At 38.0% G+C, this 26,466-nt stretch overlaps 1 protein-coding gene across 12 annotated transcripts in view; it reads left to right on the top strand.

Moving 5' to 3' along the window:
* Positions 1-26,466, top strand: part of NUMB (NUMB endocytic adaptor protein) — a 164,212-nt gene that overhangs the window by 127,816 nt on the left and 9,930 nt on the right. For 8 of the 12 annotated variants that reach the window (XR_008550368.1, XM_054691514.1, XM_037503662.2 and 5 more), the window contains 6 exons: positions 13,310-13,384; positions 15,869-16,009; positions 19,198-19,402; positions 21,350-21,643; positions 23,213-23,362; positions 26,282-26,428. Coding sequence is in view for 11 of the 12 variants with exons in the window: in XM_054691514.1 (XP_054547489.1) it covers positions 13,310-13,384; positions 15,869-16,009; positions 19,198-19,402; positions 21,350-21,643; positions 23,213-23,362; positions 26,282-26,428 (1,012 nt within the window). In the remaining variant the exon portion in view is untranslated. The remainder of the gene's footprint in view (positions 1-13,309; positions 13,385-15,868; positions 16,010-19,197; positions 19,403-21,349; positions 21,644-23,212; positions 23,363-26,281; positions 26,429-26,466) is intronic. The other 4 variants (XM_054691512.1, XM_054691505.1, XM_054691520.1 and 1 more) reach the window with 2 other exon arrangements.

Below are 26,466 nucleotides of genomic sequence, written 5' to 3'. Positions count from 1 at the left end.
GGCCCTTTCTCAACTAAATTTTAGTTATAACCTTTATTTTACATGTTCTTGTTTAGGACACTTTTATACTAATGTGAACAAATTTGAAGGATTTTAGATTGAATGGTTTCCTTCAGTTATTGTTCTCAATCTGAAATGAAAAATCAGATAATTTACCCTTATATGTCACAATAACATTTTTTAGTAGACAGTCTGGTTCGGAGTCAAATTAATAGGTTTGTAGAATGCAGCATTCATATCTACAAAGAATTAATCCTAAAGGTATTTGAATCATTATAAACAGGCACTGTAATTGTTAAGGAAATTTTTATATGGAATATATATTCACAAATAGAATTTCTTAAAGCAGTTCCACATCACCACAATTGCCATATAATCGTAATTATCTTCTAAGTTATCAATTTTTTGTATATCTACTTTAGTTAAAACAACTTTGTGAAATAGTGTTTTATTTTTAAAACATGTTAAAAACATGTTAAACATGCTTAAACATGTTAAAAACATGTTAAATATATCTTTTAAAGATTATTTCATGGTATAGGAAACAAAAATAACCCTTGCTTTAAAATCAATCTCAAGTGGCAATATTCATTGCTCTATATAATGGTGTCATGATGCCTTCTTTCCAGCTGAACTAGGTAATTCTGTGCTACTTAGCTGTTATCACTGCATTTTGCTACATGATGAATTTATATGGCATAGAAAGAAAATTATGAATTATTTCACTTAATCCCTACAATAACTCTGAAATTATTATTCTCCCTTTTATACAATGAGGGAACAGAAGTTCGTAGAGGTTGACTGACCTGCCTGAATTCACAGCTAATAAGTGAGAGAAACTAGAATTCAAGCCCAGATTATCTGTCTTCAGCACCCACAATCACTACTGTAACTATCACTGTGTCTTCATGTTATTTCCAAGCAAAATTTCCAAATGATTTGACTGTTAAAGATACTGATAAATAAGGAACTTCTTGGAAATTTCACTTTTACTTTCTTCCTTAACAGTTATTTAACCTTGTATTTTATCTCTAGTCAATTTACTTTTTTGTTAAAGTTTCAAAGAATCTTTTTCAGTAATTTTTTGGGGAGATATTTAAATGATACTAGTGATTTTGATTTCTACAAGATTTTCTTAAAAGGTGTTAAGAGATCCCATAATGGCATCTATGAACAAAATGACTATCAGAACTGTTCTCTTACGTTATTGGGAGGAGAACTGATTTTATGGCATTATATAAAATATATAATAATATATTTTATAAGTTACATCATTCAGGGTTTGGAAAACCCAGGGAAGTAGGAGGGAAATATTACCTAAAACCTTATCAGAAATGTGCTTTTAAATTAAAAACTTTAATTTGAAACCTTTTAAATTTTTCAAGTTCTCAATATTTAGCTCACTTCCATAGTAATCTAGAAGGAATAGATTATTGAGTTGCTTGATCAGTTATGGTTTGATGAAAGCCAAAAATGAAGAATCTCTTAGAATAACAGCTAGGGAATTTTTATCCAGTATAGTTCTGCATATGTGTTGATGCTTTCTTAGACTTCACATCATGCATGGTTTAATGGTCCAGGATAAAGAGAGCAAAAGCTATCAAGAAGTAATAACTTCTTTTGCATAAATTCTGAATTTACAAATCATAACCAGTAGGACTGCTTTCTCTTTCCTAAGTTGACTTCTGAATCTGGCTACTAGTCACTTCTTTATTCTGCATAACCAGCTGACTCCACCTGAAACTTTAGCAGTGGGAAACAGATAAGGGTCTGTTAAAAACTGTGTCATAAAGCCATTGTGAACTTAAACATATCTTAAAAGTGTAGGAAAAATAAATGAGAAACTGAAGTAACCTTTTTCCAAACTAGCTACATTAAAAATTGCTCATTATCTTAAGAAAGCTAAGAATGTACTTAACATTTTAGCAGTTACTATATACAATTCATTTTTGTATTTGACCATACTAGTGAATACTTGAAGTTGTTACATGGTACTTGACTTTTGAAAACAATTTTATAATTTTAATAGTTTCAGTGAACTCTAAGAGCTAAGTAATCTATATTCCCATTTCATGAGCACCTTACTAAACACAGATATATAAAATGTTCTTAGACCACCGTATTACGTCTCTTTTTAAAGCCATTTAATTATATAGAGCTTTATGGTTTATGATGTGCCTTTTACGTGCTTTCTAATTCACTGCTCAACAGCTCGGAAAATAGAATTGTTCATAAAAGTATATTTTACAAATGAATTAACAAACTCAATGATACCATCTAGCCAGTAATGCCTACCCAGATACCAAGGTTTTCTGAAACTAAGTACAAAGTTCTTTTTCCTATCCCATATTGATGTTCTCAGTGCTCCTCAAGAAGAGGAGCATTGACCTCTCCTTCCTTCTAGTGTTCCTTAGTTATAAAGAATGGAAAAGTGTCTGATGCAGAGGACACAAGACAGCTCAGTGCTTCCTTCCCACAAAGGTGTTGTATGGTTGCACTGTTTATAAATTGGAATCAGTTGCCAGTATTTCAAACACTGAAAATTTTAACATAAAAACTAGAATATCTCTTAAGAAGTAGATGATCTGGCAAAAATGACATGCTTTGCATGTGAGAACAGAGATTGGAGCTGTACCCTTTGGTAGAGACTGTACTCTTTGGTAGGGACTGTACCCTTTGGTTGCACATTCACCACAAACCCTGCAACTTGCTATGGCCTTCACACTCAGCCTGTTTCACTTATTTTGTTAACTGGTTTTAATCTTTTAGGCATTTGAGTTTGTGAACTCCCATGCCCTATGCTGTTAGGTCACTTTTGATTCTTTTTTCTTTGTGGTAACAACATCTGACTGTATAAAAATCATCAAACATTACGACATCTGTTCTAGCAGATCATGTTGATGTACTATCAAATGTATTTTTTCAAGTTTAATGCTTTTATAATTGTAAATGACACCATCAGAAATGGTTACATTTTAGAGAATGCATGGTTAAAAAGTAATGTGTTATATTATTTTCACCTAATTCTCGAGAATAAAACACTTAATGGTATATATGACTATATTATTAAATCCACGTACTTGCAGCTACATTCTTTTGTAGATTTTCGAAATTTTCTCCTTTATGACATTGTACTTAGTGCTTATGTTTTCATTCTGGATCCTATAAAAAGAGAGTATCTACTGCCTCTTCCCTTTTCTTCCTTCTCTTTTTTAAGTTCTTTTGCCCTTTCCTTGTAAATTTTTCCTTCTCTTTTATCTTATTAGATGCATCTTAAAAGATGCGTTTGGTTAATTTTTCCTTTTGAAATGCATTAGTTTTTTTGGGGGGTGGGTAGGGAAAACAATTTCAAGAATAGTAAGAATATTTCCATTCTTCCTTGGTTTCATTATTTCCTGGAGTTTATTTGTATTCATGAATACTCGAAAGAGTCTCAAACCTGAAGTCAGTGTGTCTAAAACATGCTAAATACTATGCTAGGCTACCCAGACACAGATTATCTCCATTTGTATAAGCTAGTTTATTCTTTTCTTTTTAGTTGATTCTTACATCTATTTAGATTACATCTAGATGACTTCAGATGATTATTACTCTCATTTTAGATGACTATTTGACACATCTTTCTTTTCCATCTTCCTTTTACTCTTTTCTCTTTTCAGCTGATGACCTTGCTTCCTACTCTACTGAAAAAAACAAAAACAAAAACAAAAAAACTTAGATAAAAAAATAGAATCAATTAGAAGAAAACGCACATGTGTCAATCACCACATCCATTTGCATCCGGGCCCATATCCTGTTTTCACAAACCGTCTGTGCGCCTGAGGCCACTTCTTCCACTAGATTCCTTCTATTCCAGCTCTTATTTATTCCAGCAGTCTACCCCCTCTCTCCTCCATAGTCACTTTTTCTTTCACTTGTGGATCTCCATTAGCATAAAAACAAATCATCCTTTTTTAAGAAAATGTTTTCTTCTTAACACCTCCAGTTTCAACTCTTCCTTCCTCTTTTGAATTCATTTAATTCATTTAGGGCTTTTACCCTTACCCCACTCCACAGCTGTTCTTGTCAAGTCTTCTATATTATTACTATTCCAGTGTTCCTGTCACTGTATGACCTTCAGTATTCAACATAGCCCATCCCTCCCCAACTGTGAAACACTACCTGTTGGTTTGTAGTTCAAGGCTCACATTCTCTTGAGTTTCCTTTATATTAGTGTCCACTTCTCAGTCTGTAGACTCTTCTCTGCCTATAACTCTTCCTTGATTATTTCATCCAGTGTCAATGCTGTCTCTTTGCTGATGATTTTGAAGTTTGTATCTCCAGACATTTCCCCTAAACTCCATCATGGTTTTCTCTCTTAGAAGCAGTATAGCACAGGGACACAGACTCAGGGGAGCTTTTGCACTTCATCCTGGTTCAGCCACTAACTAGCTTTGAGACCTTGGGAAAGGTTCTTTACCATTTTGTGCTGCCATTTCTTCACCTATAAAAAAGGATAATACTAGTACCAACCTCATGTGACTGTAATGAAGATTAAATGAGTAAACATATGCAAAGTGTACAAAACAGTGTTAGGAATCATCACTATTAAGCATTTCTATTTTAATGTCTAGTAGGCATCTTGCACTAATATGTCACAAACCAAATTTCTAATCTTTCCCTCCCCAACTACTCTCCCCTAGTTTTCCTCATCTCATTGTACAGCAATTCTATCCCTGTGTTCTGGCCAAAAATTCTAGAGAGACCTCAATTCCTGTCTTTCTCTTATACCCCATATCCAGTTCCTGTGTCACTACATCTACTACTACTACTAGTGCCCTAATCTAAGCCAGCATCTCCTCACTCTTGAATATTGCAATAGCATCCTTACCCTGGTTTCATTTTTGTCCTCCTACCATCTCTTCTCAAGATAACAGCCTAAATGATCTTCTTAAGTCTGATGGTGTTGCTCTGCTGCCCCAGATCCTCCAGTAGCTTCCTGACCTCCTCAGAGTAAAAGTCAGTCTTTTGGGCATGGTAGACCATTGTACATGAATTCCCTCTCTCCCTTTTCCTCTGTTCTCCTACCCCTCTTGTTCCCTCTCTTTGGCCACACTAACCTCCTTGCTATTGCTTGAACATATCAGGTATGTTTTTGCCTGAGAACCTTTGCACTTGCTGTAACCTCTATTCTGGAATCATACAGAGCAGATATATGCAAGACTTGTTCATCTCCTTCAGTTCTTTAATCATTAGTCCCAGTCTCAATGAGGCATTCACTGAGAACCCTATTTAAAAATGCAGATATCACCCTCCTTCATATACACATACCATTGCCCTATTTTTCTCTGATGGGGCTTACCACCATTTGTCATACCACACATTTTGTTTGTTAATAACTTCTTCACTAAAGCTTAAGCTCTCTGAGGACAGAAATCTTTATTTTGTTCACTGCTGAATTTTCAGTGCCCAGCACAGTATGTGGTCCATAGTAGTGCCTCCATAATATTTGATGTGAATGAATAAATGAAAGAATGGCAGATGCAATGCTTTCAGGTCCATCCTATAGTGGAAGAAATCAGACAGGTAAAAAATAGTTACCAGATTAAAAAAAAAAAAAAAAAAAAAAAACAGTTACCAGACTGTGTAATAATAAGCGTAGAGCAAAGAGGAAGAATGAATGTGAGGTTGTGTGGAGGTTTCTAGGAGGAGATGACACCTAAGACTGAGACTTAATGCTATAAATTCCAGTCAAGCTAAGTTAGGAGAAAGGAATTTCAGACAGAAAGAATGGCACTGTGCAGTAACAGGTACGCTGCGATGAGGGAGAACATGATCCACACTGTGATTCCTCTTCAACATAGGGACATACAGAAGGAAACAAAAAAAGACCCAAGTTTGGGGCATGGAAGACCAAGGGGATAGGGTATCATTCATTATGAGAAGGAATGATGAATTTAAGGTGCCTGTGGAATTTTCATTTCCACTCTTACTCTATAATAGTAGAATATATTTGAACTTCCTCCAATTAAAAGTAGTTTGGAAACTAGAAGAATTAAATTGCCTCCAAAATCTCTCCATCGGTGTTTGGTTCATGACATTCTACTGTCCTTATTTTTTCCTAAAAGTCTTCCAAGACTCCTCTCATTTGAGAAAGTGCAAGAATTGTTTATCTTACTGCCTAGGATTAGCAGTTATTGTTCTTTTAATAAAGCAGCCATCAGAAGTAGTGCCATTCTCAAATCCTGTAGAAAGCTGTGTTTCTTTCCCTATACTCTCTTTTCTTGCAGGGACTATTCACTGGATCTTGGAATTATAAGATGAAATTTGTTCATTACACAATTCTGTTCAGAAATTCAAATATTGTCAAGTCAGATTAAGAAAAAAAAATCAAGTTTTCTGTGGCAGAGGTGTGTTGTTTATTTGTTGGCAGCACACTGTGTCATGGTTGCCTGTTAATGTGTCATTATTCCTCTGCAATGACTGGGTTATCTCTGTGTGTAGGTGTGACAGAATGAATGACCTGCGATTCTTTACACAGTGGGTACCCTTGACGACCTCTTTGGTTTGTAGCAGAAAAAACTTTGCACAGTAGAATGGCACATCACTGTTGTTCAAAAGAAGTGATTTGCTCTGCCACTTCTGCCCATATTTGTCTGTTGCTGCTGTTGCTTCATAACACTTCATTGCTTCCACATGTCTTTAGAGCATTTTTTTGCTTTGGCTTACATTGGAACATTGGCTTAACCTTGTTGCTCTTATCCATCATATGCCCAGCAGAGTTGTCTCCAAATATCACTTCTGTTTATGTTAATTAACTGCATGCTCTGATGTGATTGGTGACCTTGAGAATCAGAATTTTAGAGTTGGTCAGCACCTGAGATCTGAGTTGCAGTTTAAAACAATAGATAAAATATAAGCACACTTGTTTAAAAAGGAAGGAAGAAAAAGGAAACCAAAAGAATTCAGGGACATAATTCCAAGTTGGTCTAATATTTTAGTAAAAGGAACTGCCTTTCCAAAAAGATTTAATTAGTGATCAGTTTATAGGGATTATGAAGATTTATATCAGAGGTCAGGCAACTATGACCCACTATTTTTATAAAATTTTATTGGACCAAAGCAATGCCCATTTGTTTACATATTTTCTGTGGCTGCTTTTGTACTACAGTGGCAGAACTGAAAAACTGCAATAGAGACCTCATGGCCCGAAAAGCCTTAAATATTTGATACCCGATCCCACACAGAAAAGGTTTACAAATTTGAACAGTTTAAAAACATCTCTCAAACTAGAAATCTGGCATACTTCTCCAGATAGCACCAGTGTGTAACGTGAAAGAGCAAAACTGTAAGAATCTGTAAGCCTGCTCAGAGTATTACCAACTGTGCTCTCCCTCATTTGTCAAAAAAGTGGTTTCTACTAAGAACTACTTGGAGATAGAGAGGTATATATATGGGTGGCAGTTCTTTATTGTAGTTAGTTATTTCAATTGTCTTTTACTGTGAGGAACTTTTATATTTAAGGAAATGATCTTACCATATACTGAGCCTGTGTCCGTTACTATTTGTGTCATTTTTGCAACCATTTTGTATTTCTACACTATTTTAAAGATTTATTTATGCATATAAGATTTATTTATACATATAAGAACTGGGGTATAGGCCAGAGGTGTGAGGGGTGAGAGGATTCACCAGAGACAGAGTAGGGAACACAACAGGCGGATTGACTGAAATACACTGCTGAGGGGAGCAGCGGGCAAGACAGGAGAGGTGCTGAGCCATGTGGGTAGCTCCCTGGCTGGGAATCGAATTCGTGCTGCAGTGGCTGCAGATAGCTTCATGGTGCTAATGCTTAACCCCTTGCCCCACCAGGGAGGCCTTACACTATTTTTTATGTTAAGAATCCTGTGTGTTTTTCTTACTTGTAACATAAATTTGCTGATTTAGTAATTTGTAGTAGATCCATTACCTGATATCTTTTTCTCCAGTGTCAGAACCTGCTTAATTTCTGTGTTGGTTTATATATACCCATAACAAAAGGTATTTAAGGCAAATGTTAAATTAAAATTCTAAGCTAGATATTTAGAGAGTAGAGGGTTATGTGAAAGTTACATGTACTTTTGACATCTCTTACTCCTAGGTTAGCTTGATCCTTCTACTCAAATTTCATCTGTTTAAATTCTAGATTACTGAAGTTCTGTCCATGTTAGACCCATTTTCTGTCCTTGAAGAATAAACAGTTTTCTCTTTGTTATAAAACTGAGTTTTTCATATATCAGCACTAGTCATTGTGAATTTTACTTACAACCTTGAAATTATTAATAAAATAACAAATGCTGGAAAGATGGTGATTAAAATAATTCTTAATTTCACATCTACCATTTTTTATTGGTTTTTGCATCAGTATGTAGGTCTTCTAAAGAGTGTTTGTGTCACTTAGTTGCACATAAACTCCATGTTTTATACTTACTCTGGTTGACTGGTTGGTTGGTTTTCACTCCTCTACTTATCTGACTTTGGACTTATCTCGTAGGACGTTGGCTTACATAGACAGTTTTAAAGCAAACAAAAGCAAAAATTTTCATCTTCTATGACTTTTATTATGTTCTGAAAAGCACTTAGGAGTCTTAGTTTTTATTACTGGCATGAAAGACTCTGAAGTTGACAAATTGTACAGAGCCTTGCTATTATAAAATTTGTGAGAGAAAGCATGGAATTTCTGCTAAATGTGACTGTTAATATCTTAGGATCTGATTGGGGTAACTGTAATGTGAGAAACTATAGCGACATCTGAAAACTGGCACTCAAATGTATAAACAAATATAAAAAGAATTCATATTATCTATTTCTTTCTCTCCTTAGGTCAGTGGCCACAAAATATGACTAATGCATTGCCTCATTGATACATTAGTACAGTCATAAGGAGTATTATAAAGACATACCTCAAAAAGCAGACATGTTTTCAAAACATTATAATTGGGTCAAGAAAATGTTATATTTCCCTGTATTTGGCAAGGAGACTGGATAGGGAAGAGTCTTATTCTAAAATGACCTTTCATTTTTCACATCTCTAGTCTCCCAACCTTGAAGTGGTCCTTACCTGTTTTCTCAGGTGCTGATGACACAATGAGCAGATTGATTAAACTGCAAATTTAAATTTCTTCCACAGGAATTTCAGGACCATTTGGCCATCTTCTGTGTCATTAATCAGCTGCCTGCTGTTCCCTACAGCAGATATTTAGCAAATTTAGTCCTTCATCAAATATTTCTTAAACCCCAGCTCTGGGCCAAGTATTAATTCTAAGATCTGGGGATATAGCAGTGAATAATGCAGATGGGAAAAACCCTGTCCTCAAGGAGCTTATCTTCCAGCAAAATACAAAGTGCTACATCAATGTTGGTTAAATATAGGTAATCCTGTTCTTGGTGGAGTGACTATTGTCCCAGTTTGCCGGAAATGGCCCATTTCTACATTTTGATGGTGCTCTCTCCCTTTTACTTTTAATAGGGTCCCAATTTGAATGGTAAATTATATGACCACCATGGGTCTAAACCTTTTACATATTATTAATTCATTTAATTCATTTAAATTAATTCATTTATTATTCATAATAATCCCATAGGGATTAACATCCTTACACATGAAAACTGAAGCATAAAGAAGTTAAGTAATTTGCTTTTGGTCATACTAGTAAGTGACAACCAGAATTTAAACCCAGACAACAGCCTGGTTCCAAAATTTGTGGTCTGTGACACTATTCTGGCCCTGTCCTGTTATTCTAAATATTCACTGTCTTACTTTGACTGTCTACCATCCTCTCCAAGCAAGTCAAAGCAGGTAATCTCAGCTCCTTTTACCTAGAGTGAACTTATCTTTTATCTGGAGTGAGCGTCTTCAACTTGCCGCTCCCTCCTTTCCAAATTTGTCTTCATTTCTATTCCACCTCACTCCATCTCTCCATTTTTAGAAGGAATGTCCCTCTTTCTATCGAGAACTTGCATTTTAACCCCATCCCTTCCCACCTCATGGTGGACTCTGCTGTCTGAGTTACTCTTCTCTTTTTCTGGGCCTTCAGTCTCCATCTCTACACTGGCTTTCCCCATTCAGCATATAAGCATATCAATGCTGAAAGTATGTTATCACTCTTTAGAGAAGTTTTATAGTTGGGAGAAGTTTATTTTGTTTAAAAAAAAATTTTTTTTTTTAAAGATTTATTTTTTATTTATTTATACAAGCACTGGGTACAGTCAGAAGCGCGGGAGGGTGAGAGAATTCACCAGAGCCAGAGCGGAGAGCAGAGCAGGCAGAAGGACCGAAGTACACTGCTGAGGGGAGCAGCGGGCGGCAGGAGAGGTCTGCGCGCCATGCGGGACCCTCCTCTGGTGGCCGGGGAGCAGCCGGGGATCGAACCGGTGCTGCAGAGGCTGTGGGCAGCTTTGCAACCCAGCGCTCAACCGTTGCGCCACCGGGGAGGCCCAATTTTTGTTTAAAATTTATTAAGTAATAATACAGTAATGATAATTGGCTACCAGTTACTTATTACTCTCCTTAACTTCCAGGTACTGTAAAAATCTCTGATCCTTTTAAAGATGAAGAAATGGAAGCTTGGAGAGCTATGTAACTTGCTTAGTTTATGTATAGTGCCACTAAATTCAATCCTCTACCAGTCCCTACTGCACAGAAGAGAGTATTTAATACTAATATACAGTCTTCTTGCTTTTCATTTACTTTTCAACTCATCCTAGTCTGACTAGTGTAGGTTCAGGGTCCTCCAGGGAAACAGACTATCATCTAGTTCTCTCTGTATATATTTAAATATCTTTATCTGTTTAACTCTCTGTAGAAGCAAGGGGTGGGGGAAGAATGATTCATTTTAAGAATTGGATTATGTGATTGTAGGGGCTGCCAAGTCTAAAACCTGTAGGGCATGCCAGCAGGCTGGAAATTCAGGCAGAATTTCTTTTCTGTGGGAAAACTCCAGTGAAAACTTCAGTTTTGTTTCCATCAACTAGATGTGGCCCACCTAGATTTCCAGTACCAAGTCAATTGATTATAATGTTAATCTCATCTACAAAGTATCTTTACAGCAACATCTAAATTAGTATTTGAATAAGCAGCTGGGAAACCATTTTCACATCTTTCCTTTATCACTTTACAACATTTGACATTTTGGGCTACACATTATTACCCTTCTCCCTTAATTTCAGTGACCCTAATGTCCCCATTCTCTCTGTTCCTGTAGCTGTTCCTTTTCTGATATTTCAAGGACTTCATCTCCCAATTCTTTAATTAATGACATTCTCTCCTGTCATTGACCCTCTTATTAATGCCATGATTGATATTTCCAAATCTGAAATTCCATTATAGAATTCTTAGTGTCAGAACTAAATCCAATTGCCCTATTATACATCTCCCCCTAGATGTTGCAAACATCTCAAACTTTGTTTAAAATTAAAATCTTCTTCCTCCCCTCTCAAACTGGTTTTTGCATCTCTTCTATTCTCTTAGTTTGCGGTACCCTCCTTCTATGTATCCAGTTCCCAAGCCAGGAATAAGAGAGGAATCCACAACTTGTCCTTTACATTTACCATTTGAGACTTTCTCATCTCCATCCCTGTTTCAACCAAGAGTGCTCAACCTTCACTTTCCCTCACATGGAATCTTGTGGTCTTCTGCCTCCTATCAGTCTCTTTCCACTCACTCTTCACTCCTGAACACTAATGCCAAAGTGATATTTTTAAAATGCAAATCTGTTCAATATGTTTGAATTACTCCCGTAGCTCCTGATTGCTCATAGAATTAAGATAGGATTTCTTAGCAGTCATACAAGTGCTTCCATGACTTTTTTCCCCCCACTCACCTGTCTTTCTGTCAAGCCTTGTTGAAATTTTTATAGAGCCAGACTTGCCATGTCCTGTGCTGCTGTTTATTCTGCATGCCAGGTCCCCTTCCTCTGTCACTCCCCTGCCTCCCTACCCACCCACTGGGGGAGAGGGAAGGATCTAGAAAAGTTACTACAGTAACAGTTCTATCTTCTCCTTTAAATAATAATCTCCTACTCCAACAAATCAATTTGGCCATGCCTCCTTTATGGCATTAATATATACATTGTTTTCTTCTCTACTACAGCACTCCTTACTGTATTATTAATATTATTTTTAAATGTCTGAGTGTCACCTTTCAATGGACTAGAAGCTCTTTGAGTATTCCCACTGCTTAGCATATAATAGGTTCTGATCAGATGTGTGGTGGTGGTGGTGATGAAAAGCCCAGAGTGGATCTCACAGTTCACTTAAATAAGGCTATGTCTGGTTCAGAGGCATCATTGGCATGAACACATGCAGAGAGAGGAATGTCTTCCTTGTTTGTCTCTTCCTAGAGGCTACTGCTCCAACTTTTCAGACCTGATACCTTTTTATGTATATTTATCATGTTCTGATACCTGTTCTTAGCCTTCACTTTGTTTTTGTTTTATTTTGCTTGTATCCTTGGAGCAGTTAAAGAAAAAAAAAAAAAAGAAGCTGTTAAATTACTACTGCAAACTCCCACTGTCACATTTTCATCTTATCACAGGAGAAATCATACATCAACTTACTCTTGTGATGCTTGTGTTCCAAAAGAAGTCTTTTCTTGATCAGTTAAAAAAATTCTCATAATAAAAATATCTTTTTCAATAGTTTTAAAATCCTTCTACATCCCCAAAATGTCTCTATACATTTAATGTTGAAAGTTAAACCAGTTCTGTGTTAATCTTGAGAGAAATTTTTTTTTTTTAATTGTTACTAGGATAATGAATATTTTATGGGTCTTTAACATGAAAATTTCAGGTGACTGAGGGTCCTGCTACCCACATTGGGGTCAAAGGATAGCAGAGTGGCCAGCATCTCTACTAGACCTTTATGTTTTGTTCTACTCTAAATACACATGTAGAAGCTACTTGTGGTGTAACTCCTTATGTACTTAATATTTACCTGACGTAGTTTTCTTGATTGATTTTTTAAAATGGGTGAAGAATCTAGTTATGAATTCTTTGCCCTTTATGGAATGTGATATCTTGGTTTTGATTCCATCTGTCCCTCCCCTTAATTTCATCTTATTGTTTTGCATTGTGTTTCTGAATTAATGGCTTTGGCTTGTTTTTTCCTGAATGTTTCTGCAGTTTGGTTTGAGTTATCTGGCTTTGGGTACCCCTCCTGAACTTGGACTCCATCTGTACTTGTGACTCTTGGAAGGCAGAAGTCAGTGTTTTCTATGGAAGCTGACCTTTTAAAAAATATTATTTATGTGTGTGTCTTTCCCCTCCCTTCCTTTTTTGGTTTCTCCTAAAAGACCGGGAAGAAAGCAGTGAAGGCCGTCCTGTGGGTTTCAGCAGATGGACTCAGAGTTGTGGATGAAAAAACTAAGGTAAAATTTTTATGAACGTAAAGGTTCTGCTCATATTTTTTTATCCCTGATGATCAAATGTAATGCCACTAAGCTGTGTGATGTAGTCACGCTATATCCCATCACTGTGTCTGTACACAGTCTTCTGGGAGACTAGTTAATGTAGAGGAAGCCAGTTCAGTTAGTTTTACCTTATGAAAAATACTTGTCTCAGCATTTCGCTGTACATGACACGGCATGTTTAGCATACTAAGTATTTGCATTTAATGTTAAGGTCTGAATTCAATTTTTGTTCTTCTACACACAAAAGTTTATCCCTACAAATTTCATGTAAAAGATGGACCGTTTAGTGCAGTTGAAAAAAAAATTGAGAGGATAACAGATCACATCTGAAATGTCTTCTTGTTCTGTAGTTAAAAATTATGTTTTTAACCTGCTATTTAACTAAAATCCCAATTTAAGTGAAATTTTAAGAAATAGTAATGGCTGTTTCTATTTGGCTATTTTTAAATGGCTAGAAAATTTTAAGAAATAGTAAATTGGTTAACTTGGAATCCACACAATATCTAAAATCATAGGTAGCATTTTGCATTGGAGAGAAAGTGATCCGAAATACCTAAATAAGACTAGATACATAGACTCTGCCCTTAGAGAATATGAGGTATTATATAAGTACATTTATTTAACCATTCATTAATATTTCCTAAGAGACCTGAAGTCCAGAAATTTTAATAAGAAAGCAGTTTTTAAAAAAATTCAAATATTAGAGGAAGGGAAAGAAAGTCTGGCAGGTAGTGAAGAGCAGTTTGGGTGGATAACTTATCTGATAGATTTTAAGTGATTGAATACTGCTTCATTTTGGTTCTTTTGATTTTCCATGTAAAGCCTTTTAAAGTTCAAGAGCTGCAGCAGTCTAAGTGTAGATTACTTATTGTTGCTAACAAAAGCCATTTTAATTGACTTATTTTAAGGGCTTTTTTGGCTTTCATTAATGTTTGGATGAAATTTGTATGTGGGGGCTATATTTTTGTTTTATGCCATGGTTAGAATGTGTTGTAGCCCTCTGGTGGCTACTTAGGCTACTGACATTAAAATTAATTTACTTTTCTGCATTAAGTGATAATACTAATTGGTGGCTTATCTCCCTTGGATCTATCATAAATGGAGAAGAAATTTTGCATTGTGTGTATTCTACAAAGGGTTAATGTTCATAATCTATAAAGAACTCCTATGCATCAATAAAAATTACAAGTAATCCTAAAGACTTGCAGAGCCACTTTATTAGAGGCAATTAATAGTATCAAGGTCATGCAAAATAAAATAACAATGAACCACCAGAATTGCATAATTTAAAAAATAACTGGCAGGCTTATAGAGCAAAAGGAATTTTTTTTTTTAAGATTTATTTATTTATACAAGAACCGGGGCACAGGCCAGATGCTCAGGAGGGTGAAAGGATTCACCGGAGACAGAGTGGGGAACAGAACAGGCAGACTGAAGAAATACACTGCTGAGGGGAGCAGCAGGCGAGACAGGAGAAGTCTGCTTCGCCATGTGGGATTCTCGCCGGCCGGTTGGGATTGAACCCACGCCGCAAAGGCTGTGGACAGCCTCACAGTGCAGCGCTGAACCACCTACGCCACCAGAGAGGCCTCAAAAGGAATTCTTATAATGATGCTTTATAAAACCTATTTTGTTTGATTGTGTGTTTTAGCAATTACAGCCCCAGCTCAGCATCTAGGGATTGTAGGCCATTGGAATAGCACGTAGAAGAGCCTCGGCCTCTCAAGATTTTTAAAAACAGGGCCTCCCCGGTGGCACAGCGGGTTGAGCGCAGCACTGTGAAGCAGTCCACGGCTTCTGCAGTGCGGGTTCGATTCCCAGCCAGCCAGGGAGATTCCCACATGGCACGGCAGACCTCTCCTGTTGCGCCAACTGCTCCCCTCAGCAGTGAATTTCGGTCATCTGCCTGTTCTGCTCCTCGCTCTGTCTCTGGTGAATCCTCTCACCCTCCCACACGTCTGGCCTGTATCCCAGCTCTTGTATAAAAATAAATAAATCTTTTTTAAAAAAAAAAAGATTTTTAAAAACATCTTGAGTAACCTTGCCACTCAGCAAGTATAGAAACAAAGTCAAACTCAAAATTAAATGGCCTATAAGTTAACAAATATATAGAACTATCCTGGGAATTAAATATATGGAAATTGGATTGAATATATTGATTACAAGTATTGTCAAATTGAACATGGACTGTGCCAAGATAAAACGGGCATTAACAAGCATATGTTTTAAAACATGAAGTTGAGATGAGGGAGGCTCTGGGCAAAGTGCACCTTGGGCATGTCCTGTTATATTTTCAGTATTCAAAATGCTGGCCTCAGCGCTAGCTTTTCCATAGCCTCATGGCAGTAGATGGAAGAACTCTCTTATGAAATAAACAGCCTATGTTTCTTCTGAGAAACTTGAATAACATCTCATAAGTCCTTTGTGCTTCCCTTTTTCCAGGACCTCATAGTTGACCAGACAATAGAAAAAGTTTCTTTCTGTGCCCCAGATAGGAACTTTGATAGAGCCTTCTCTTACATATGTCGTGATGGCACCACTCGGCGCTGGATCTGTCACTGCTTCATGGCTGTTAAGGACACGGTGAGTCCGAAGTATGGATTGCATCATGTGAGCCTCCTTCCTGGTTGACTCAGCCAAGCACTTTCCACTGCATTTTTAACAACTGTAAGCTGTTATAGCACTTGGAAGTACCTAAACCAGCCTGCTTTTACTCCTTTAATTCAAGTAGTTTGCACTCTTGGTATGAAGGTACAAGATGATTGTCTGAGAGCCAAGGTCACTAGAGGAAAGTAAAAGTGCTCTGGTGATGGTAACTGCTAACCTTTATTTGAAACTTCATTATTAGGACTGTTTTCAGGATTCTTTATCTGTTTGCTGATATGTCTGAGTAGAAGATCTGTCATGGTTGGAAGGTACTTATACATTTATTTGTAAAGGAGACTACTACAATGAAAGAACTGAGTTAGAGTATATTTTCAATTAAAAAATAAAAATGTTAGGGTCTCTCCAGTAGCGCAGCAGGTTGAGCGCCGCCCTGTGAAGCTGTCCGCAGCCTCTGCAGCGCGGGTTTGATTCCTGGCCTGGCCAGGGAGAAACCCACATGGCGTGGCAGACCTCTCCTGCCTCTCCTGCTGCTCCCCTCAGCAATGTCTCTGGTCCATCAGCCTGTTCTGCTCCCTACTCTGTCTCTGGTAAATTCTCTCACCCTCCCGCGCCTCTGACCTGTACCCCGGTTCTTGTATAAGTAAATAAATCTTTTAAAAAAATTTTAAAAACAAACAAAAAAAATGTTAAATTACTGCACCACATAATTTAAATGTTAAATTATGTGGTGCAAGGGGTTGGGACACAACCTATGAAGCTGTCCGCAGCCACTGCAGCATGAGTTAAATCCCCTGCCAGGGATTTACCCACATGGCGCAGCAGACCTCTCCTGACTCGCCCGCTGCTCCCCTCGGCAGTGTATTGCAGTCAGTTTGTCTGTTCTCTTCCCCTCTCTGTCTCTGGTGAATCCTCTCACTGCTCCTCCTGGCCTGTACCCCAGTTCTTATGCGCATAAGTTAATAAATCTTTTTTAGAAATGTTAAATTATGGCACAAAGAGCTATGTTAGAAATTAGTGGAAATGTTTTTGTTTAAAAATAGAAAATAATTTGTCATCCTTCATGTAAATGACCCAAAATGGACATGAAAAATAAGTCTCTTAGATGATGATAATCTAAACTTTAGCATAGCATTGAGTGTATACAATCTCTTAGTTTTTAAAAATCCAGACAGAATAAGATAGTATAGCCAGTCATGAAGACTACAACTCAATAAATTCTTGCAAAATTTAACCTGAAAGGGAAATGGTGGCTGTGCTCTAAAACTAACTGAAAGTTTTTTGGTTTTTTTTTTTTTTTTTTTTTTAAAGTTTTTTGAGACAGTGGTATAGATATTAAGAGCTTAGGCTCTGTGTCACATCTGGGTTCCAGTCATGGTTTTGGTTATTTGGGGCAGGGTGCAAGTTATTTAACATTCTCAAAGTATTAATATCTACTTTTATAAGATGGAGTTAACAGCTGGGAAGACTGAATTAGATAATCAATATATGCACTCAGTGCATAGACTCTGGCCTATGTTAACTGCCCCCAGAATGATTGCTAATATTTTTCAAGCTGTGCCTCCTTGGTGTGGTATTGGTGCTTTAAGAATGAGCTGTAGTAACTATACTTTCTTCCTCAGACTCTCAGATCTTAGTAAGCTGCATAGTGGTATATTTTTCTATTACTGTACTCATAAAATACAGAGTTAAGAGTGCCCCTATATTAATTTAAAAATCATTTTATTTTCAAATTACAGCCTTTAGGCTATTTTGATCTCCTAGACCCAGTGGTTTGCCTATACCTGAATCACCAGGAGGACTTGTTAAAACATTGTTAAAACACCCCCAGAGACTTTCATTCAGTGGGTCTGGGGTAGACTTGAGGAGTCTTTCTCCAAGAACTTCTGCTCTAGACCTAAGAAAAATAAGTTTTCTTGACTTACAGTTCTGTTCTTACAATAGAGCTGTATTCACATGCAAACAGTTTCTAAGATTATTTTGTACACCTTTCTCCAATTTCATACTTCAGTGCCTAACCTCATTGTATCCACTAAGTAGGTAGTGGAGACTCATGTGGATTCATAAAAAATATTTCTCAGACTTTAAAATAAGCAATCATGGGAAATCTTAGCGACAAAAAGCATTTTAAACATTACCTCTCCTTAAGATATCTGATACTAGCCAATAAAGTCTAGTAAAACTGTTCAGAGCCATATGTAGGAGCAGCTGCCTACCTGATGTGATTTTGTAAAAGCCTCAGAGGACTCCTAGTTCTCAAATGTCTCACTATAAAGGATGCCAACTATTACTTTATCATCTCTTTTTCACAACTAGGAATATGGTTTCAAATGCAGATAAATCTAGTTTAAAAAAAATAATCCATTGACTTTATTAAGTTAACTCTAGGTGATCCTGTGTATGTTTAAAACAATATTTAGTCTATGTAAATCCTCCTCTCCCCACTCCCAAACAAATATACTTTTTTTCTGTTTAAATCCTTTATAAACAGAGCATGTGGATGAACACATCCTTTAACTTTTGCCTGTACATGGTTAGGAGGTTGAGGTGGGGGTTAGAGAGAGCTGGAAGAAGGGAAGATACGGGAAAAATCAAAGAGCATTGAGGGCCTGGAACAGGGCAAGTTGCTTGGGGTTAGGAGAACATTCAGCATTGAAGTTGTATTTATTTACCTGAAGTTGTACATTTGCTCTTTTTGTTCCTAGACATGTTGACAGCATATTTCAGCTACTGAAATGTGCCCTCCCTTTCCAGTGGTTTCTTAGAAGTTCTTGGTAAATATTTCCACTATTCCCCTAAACAGCACGTAGAGGTTTTGTGTCAAAGTTTAGGGCTTAGAATCTTGAGTAGCGTCTCCTACTATGGTGGTCAGAGCTAATGTGACCGGGGAGCCTGACGGATCTGGAGGTCTCAGTAGCTGCTGTAAAGCACAGGTTGCTGATGGTTACTTTCCTCAATTCTACTACAGTAAAAGAGCATAAGCATTACCTAAGGTAATTTATTTATTTAAATTGATTTAGTGCATTAATATATTAAAATATAATTTTAAGCTGAAATTCCCAACATTTTGCTTTGTGTGAAAGTAGGCTTACTTGTATGTCAAGCTTATTTGTAATTGTTGGTGATGGTAGCCCTAAAAAAGTGTCTCAAACCTCTGTTATATACAGGGAGAAAGACTGAGCCATGCAGTCGGCTGTGCTTTTGCAGCCTGTTTAGAGCGTAAACAGAAGCGGGAGAAGGAATGTGGAGTGACTGCTACTTTTGATGCTAGTCGGACCACTTTTACAAGAGAAGGATCATTTCGTGTCACAACAGCCACCGAGCAAGCAGAAAGAGAGGAGATTATGAAACAAATCCAAGATGCCAAGAAAGGTACAATCCTGTTTTACCACAATGTGTGTTTATTTAACATGTTTTTCCACAACAGGCTAATAGTTTGAAGCTATTAGTGCAGTCTTTCTCACAAAGAGAACCTTTAGCAGTATATGCAGACCTTAAGAGCAAAGCTGGAAGTCTAAACAAAATCCCTTCCTATAGAGTAGCCAGTTTGGTGGCTTCAAGCATGTTTACATTTTCCAATACATTAAGCCATCTGGGAAGTAAAGACTGAAGTTGAAAAAACTGCAAAGACATTCACACCCCTACTACTCCCCTCCCCCACAGACACACACAAACCATTGTGTTTAAAAACAAAATGGGGAAGGCCTATCTCCTAGAACAGATTTTCAATTTTGAGGCATCTGATTTTTGTGTGAAGCAAAATGCCATCAAGGACCTACATCTTAACGGAAGAAGTAAAGTCCCAGGTGTAGGCTCAAAAGATCTACCCATTTTGATGTTGGTTGCAAATATACACAGTGGTTTCACAGTTATACTCCTCTTATTAGATTATTGCTGTTTCCAGAGCTTTAGTGAAAAAATTCCATAGATTTTGAAAAGCTAGCCTTTAACTCTTTTTCCTATAGCCCTGTTAATTTTGCAGAATGTGAGTTTTTTCAAGTGTATGCAGCACCGCATAGCAGAAATGCCTGTACAAGCATTAAAGTTGCTCAGGAGCCTGTTGACTAAGCTTGGGTGAGGGTTATTTTAGAACTGATAGGACTTGGGGAAAATGCTTTGCATTCTTGCATATCCTAGGGTTGAAACCAACAAAAAATATTGGAATAAAGCTGTTCAATTTAAATGTACATTAATATAACATTGCTAATTTTTTACTGTATCCTTTTAGTTGTAAGACAGCCACCTTAGATAACATCATTAATGTGGATTTAAATAGCCCCAATTCTTAAGTCAAAAAAATACATGTTTTATTTGAAATTCAATTATTGGTGGTAATTTTTCATCTTACAAACATTTATGTTAAGATGCCAAAGAATAGAAAAATGTTCTCTTTAATAGAAAATTTAATATGTATAGCTATTTAATGTGTTTCAGTGATTTTTAGACTAGAAGCATATTCTTCAATATCACAGCATAATATGCATTGCTATAAACAGCAACTAGAAGAGAGGTTAAATCCTAGCATCCGCAAAGGATTGTGAGGGGAGGGATGTAGAGATTTACTTCAGTCAGAATGGGACTAAATTAAACCTAAAATTAGGTTTAATTTAGTGTGAAAATTTACTTCTGTATGCTTTTGTGAGCCACAAATGCATACTGCTCTGATGATCTAAAAACTCTGTGACATTCTTTGACACGTAATCAAATGTATTGGTGTAAATCTTTCTGACCCTGCATTCTCTAAGTCATCTCCCCCAAACAAATAAACAAAAACACTGAAAACCACAAATCACCATTCTTTGAATGACCTTACATTAAGAATTCATAGGTACTGTTTTTTAAAAAATTGTTTCAGAGTCCTCAATTATGAATCACTGCATGGTAATCAGAAATCTGTTATGTCTTAGTAGATGTCCCATGTGACATGTCAGAGATAATAAAACCCTTTATTTATCTGAAAAATAGGAGTTCTGAGATTTGCTTCTAACTTGTCTTTTGAAAGACATTGGGAAAGAAATGGGTAAAAAGACTTAGGATTATTATTATTAGTATTATCATCACTTGATAAAGTATTATCATCACTTCCACTAGCTGCCACTCTCTCTGAGGCTGGTTGAAGCTAGTATCTTATATCTTTTCCCACGGAGAGAAAACTAAGTTCCCTAGAAGGGGAACATGAATCTTTAATTTCTTTTCAACAAATAGGTAACAGAACCATGATGGGAATTTCTAGGAGGAGGGTATTTGAGTTCCTAGGCTTGGTAAACTCAAATTATTTGAAAACATTACTAAGTTCCTCTTTCTCTTGACTTTCTTGAGCTGAAACAGATAAGACAGTTGTTGGTTCATCAGTGACCCCTGGCAACACTGTCCCATCCCCGTCCTCTCCCACGTCTCCCACTTCGGATGCCACTCTATCTCTGGAGATGAACAACCCTCATGCCATCCCACGCCGGCATGCTCCGATTGAACAGCTTGCTCGCCAGGGCTCTTTCCGAGGATTTCCTGCTCTTAGCCAGAAGATGTCACCCTTTAAACGCCAGCTCTCCCTACGCATCAACGAGTTGCCTTCTACTATGCAGAGGAAGACTGATTTCCCCATAAAAAATGCAGGTAATGCTTGTACGCCTGATTCGCTGTATGTGCCAGCACTGAAGTATTATCATCACTTCCAGTAGAAACATTCATCCCATCAAACTAGCTGCCACTCTCAGGCTGGTTGATGCTAGTATCTTATATCTTTTCCCACTGAGAGAAAACTAAGTTCCCTAGAAGGGGAACATGAATCCTTAATTTCTTTTCAACAAATAGGTAACAGAACCATGATGGGAATTCCTGGCCTGAGCTAGAAGATGTATGGTTTGTTCTGGTGGAAGTGTACTTCCTCCTAACTAACCTGCTTCCAAACATCAAGGGTCTCAAGTTGCCATTCTTATTCTGCCATTTGGGACCCAACAGGGAATTAATTAAAAAGGCTTTGGAAACGCATCCAGTTAAATAGCATTACTGTCAGATGTACCAGAAGAAATAGGTAAGTGCTCATTGTCCTGTGAATGGCTGACTCCACAGGGAGGAAACTCTAAACGGGTCTCCTTATAAATCTAAGATCTGTTGTGCATTAAAGACAGTGGGTTTCCTCACACATATTCATTACCTTTCAGAACTGCCACACAGGCCTTTGTGTGGCCTCTCTACAACTGAGCCAGTCCTGGTAGCTCTAGCCTCATCATAAGATCCGGAGCTAAAGTGTCAGATGTGGTCAGTGCTTTTATTGGGCTCTGTTTTAGTTCATTCTGAGACATGCTAGTGCTGTCAAGCTGGTGCTATAACAAAATATGAGGAATAGGGCACTCCTGCTGATGGTGGTGGAAAAGTACAGTGTTTAGTCTGTTGCTTGATGAAACTAGGACTAAAGAACAGCTGAACTAGATGATTACTGAGGGTCTTTCCAGCTCTCAACGCCTATAAAAACCTAAAATCTTGATGCTTCAAGTATCTTGTTTTTAATCTCCTTCTGGGGCAGATGAGGAAACAACTTGACAGTTGTGCAAAGTTTCTGCAGAAATAACGGGCTTCTTCAGTGACACTGAAGTATTGCAGAGTTGGTATAAAGCACAAAGGCTCAAGGGTCCTGGATCTCAGTTTACATTTAACTTATCACAACTCGTATACTTGTATATTGGAGAAAAATAAGAGTGATGACATTGGCATAGCTTATTACTGAGAAAAAAAAAAAACTAGGTATCCACTGGTTGACTCATTTTCTGAGAGAGTTACTTTATGGTACAGAACTTAATCAGACCACAGCCTTGGAAACTGGTTGGAAGACAGACATGTTGCAGATGTCTTCCAGAAAGATCTGATTAGCCAAACAGCTTGGCACAAAAAGAGAACACCAAGTTTTCAAGAGTGTCATAGGGGAGGATATAAAGAAGTTTGGAGATTTGCAAGAAAGGCATGTAGACCCTAGTACATGAATTGCTGACATTTTATACCTTCCCATCTGAAAAGTCAATGGAATAATAGACAGTAAATTTTTTTAAGCTGCCTTTTAGCTCCATCTGATAATTGAGCTGTTTCCTCCCACAAATAAAAGATGCAGTATAAAATGTCACTTTATGACATACTGTTATATTTCAGGATTATTCTGTTTGTCTGGAGCAACTTTCTGTTGTCTTACAGTACCAGAGGTAGAAGGGGAAGCGGAGAGTATCAGCTCCCTTTGCTCACAGATCACCAATGCCTTCAGCACACCCTCCGAGGATCCCTTCTCATCAGCCCCAATGACCAAACCAGTGACAGCAGTGGCACCACAGTCTCCTGCCTTTCAAGGTTGGTGCCCTCTCAGCCTGTTCACTGTTCTCTTTGAAACTGGTGCTTTTATGATGCTGGCATCCTGCGCTTCCAAAGAGCAGGTCAGACCCATAAACTTCTCTGTTGATAATGTCTCAGATTTAATTTCCTCTTGGACAGTGTCTGTGTTTTGCTCTGCCTCCTGTTTGCTGAGAGTTTACATTTATCATTTTGCATGTACTTACCCACCTTCCATCCCATTCTATTAGGAGTTTGTATAGTCCCAACTCATTGCATTATAAACCACTCATCTGTTAACAGTCAGTATCCAGCCAGCTCTCAAAAACAGTCATCAGAGTTGGTTCTAGCATTATGCTTGCCTTGCTTAGGGTTCTCAACCCAGGGTGATTTTGCCCCCTTAGGGGAAAAAATGGACATCCATTGTCTGGAGAAATTTCTGGGTTTTATAATTTGGGGTGTGGATGGGGTTTGCTACTGTTATCTGGGTAGTGACCAGGAATGCTACAAAATGCTTCTATGCACAGGACAGCTGCCCTCACAACAAAGAATTATGCAGCCCACCACATCCGTAGTGCCAAGGTTGGGAAGACCCTTCATGAGAGGCTCATAATGAAAAGGGCACTCCTCTTGGCTTTTCAGTTCATCTTTTATAATGAGTATCTGAAAATTTGCCTTTGTGATACCAAAGAGTTACTAAAAGTTGTATTCAGAGATACTGAGCTAACAGTTGATATTGACTCAGAGGTCAGCAAATAGTTTATATAACTTGACTTATAGGCTTTTTTAGAATTTGAGCTCCTATAGTTGGTGTTTCTTCATTTATTTTGAGAGAGAGTTCAGGAAAGGTTGTTTTAGAGACAGTTCCCTTCTTTTATTGGAGGAAACTACTACATGCTTTCCCTCTAGAAAGTTTCTTTTTTAAAAAATAATAAACCTTTATGGTCATGTGTACCAAATGACTAAATCCCGTATAACAAATATTTGTAATACTAAAAGGTACAATTTATCAAGTACTTAGCAGAGTGCCTGCTACATCATGGCAAGGATTCCCATCTCCAGAAAAACCCTTTGAGACAGACATTACAAATAAGGAAAGATGAGGCCCAGAGAGGTTAAGTAAATGGCCTAAATTGCACAGCCAGGAATTTTTTTTTTAAAGATTTATTTTATACAAGAATTGGGGTACAGGCCAGATGCGTGGGAAGATGAGAGGACCCACCAGAGACAGAGCGGGGAACAGAACAGGCAGGCTAACGAAATACACTGCTGAGGGGAGCAGCAGGCCGGGATCGGACCAGCGCTGCAGAGGCTGCGGACAGCTTCGCAGCGCGGCGCTCAACTGCCTGTGCCACCAGGGGAGGCCCACATTTTTTTTTTAAGATTGTTTATGCATACAAGAGCTGGGGTGTAGGCCAGAGGTGTGGGGCAGGGGGTGTGGGGGGGACGGGAGTGCTGGTGAGAGGATTCACCAGTGACAGAGTGGGGAGCAAAACAGGTGGATCAACTGAAATACACTGCTGAGGAGAGCAGCAGGCAAGACAGGAAAGATTTGCTGTACCATGTGGGTCACCTCCCTGGTGAGGGATCAAACTCATGCTGCAGTGGCTGCAGATTGCTTCATAGTGCTAAGACTTAATCTCTTGCACCACTAAAGAGGCCCCTGCACAGCCAGGATTTAAATCCAGATATTTGTGAATATAGTATCTGTTTATTACATTCTCTTGACCTCGTGACTGTATACTACAAGGCAATGGTATACAAAACTGAATAGTACAGGGGCCTCCCTGGTGGCACAAGGCATTAAGTCTCAGCACAATGAAGCTATGCACAGCAGACCTCTCCTGTCTCGCCCACTGCTCCCCTCAGCGGTGTATTTTAGTCAATCTGCCTGTTCTGCTCCCCACTCTCTCTGGTGAATCCTCTCACCTCCTCCCCCACACCTCTAGCCTATATATACCCCAGTTCTTGGATGCATAAATAAATTAAATCTTTAGAAATAAAAAGTCTTTAAAAAATAACTGAATAGTAGTACAAAGTCCTTTCTGTGCCTTTTAAGGAGCTCCAAGTCTGTGGGTGAGCTAAATTTTAGACAAGACCTGGGTAAATAGTACCAACACCGTAAGCGCAGTTGCCCAGTCCCAAGAGGGAATGACTTTAGTCAAAGGCAGGGGACAGTGCCTGCTTGATTGCTCTACTAAATACAGTACTCGATACAATAGAGGTGGGCTCAAAAGATACACTCAGCTCATGGATGGAGATGGAAGGGATAATGCTATGTGAAATAAGTTAAACAGAGAAAGATAAATATAGGATGGTGTCACTAATATGTAGAATATAAAGTAACTATAAACTAAGAGTCAGATAAAGACAAGCTTAAAAATGAACGCTGGTAGCTGACCAAGGTGGGGAGTAGTGGAGGAGGGTTAAGAACAAGGCTATATCAGCCTTTTGGAGGGCATGAAAGAATTAAATGAGATGAACCACACTAACGTACTGTCAACATAGTGCCTAACACATAATAAAGGAATCATTATATTATTGGCATAAAATGATCTGAAAAATGGTAGAAGAGCAAAAAGCTTTACCTGTCAATACATCATTATGCCAAAGGCTAAACCTATATCTGTTTGTAAGACAGAGCAGCTCTGTTCAACTTAATTTGAAATTATTTTCCAGGCTTTATTTCCTCTCTCCCAGTGTGCGTATTTTCCTAGTGTAGTCATTTGACCTTATCAGTACAGCCATTTTAATTACTACTTCTAATTCCCTCTGGCAAAAGGTTTGCGTATCTATGGCAAGATGGCATGCTAATCCCAACACAACTTTCTGTCTTATCTGTTCCACTGGTATTGCACATTGGCCTGACTACCCAGCTCCAGCATTCAGCTGTACTCCCCGATGAATTAACTCCATTGATGTTGTCTGCTCCCATTGTAGCTAATGGCACTGACTCAGCCTTCCATGTGCTTGCTGCTAAGCCAGCCCATACTGCTCTAGCACCCGTAGCAATGCCTGTGCGTGAAACCAACCCTTGGGCCCATGCCCCTGATGCTGCTAACAAGGAAATTGCAGCCACACATACGGGTAAGGTGGCCACAGATGGTGGTGAGGATTCTGGGATC

Source organism: Talpa occidentalis, unplaced genomic scaffold (genome assembly GCF_014898055.3).
Source record: "Talpa occidentalis isolate TD23 unplaced genomic scaffold, MPIMG_talOcc4v2.1 talOcc4.11, whole genome shotgun sequence".
Classification (NCBI taxonomy): Eukaryota; Metazoa; Chordata; class Mammalia; order Eulipotyphla; family Talpidae; genus Talpa; species Talpa occidentalis.
This window is presented reverse-complemented; position numbering and strand designations above follow the sequence as displayed.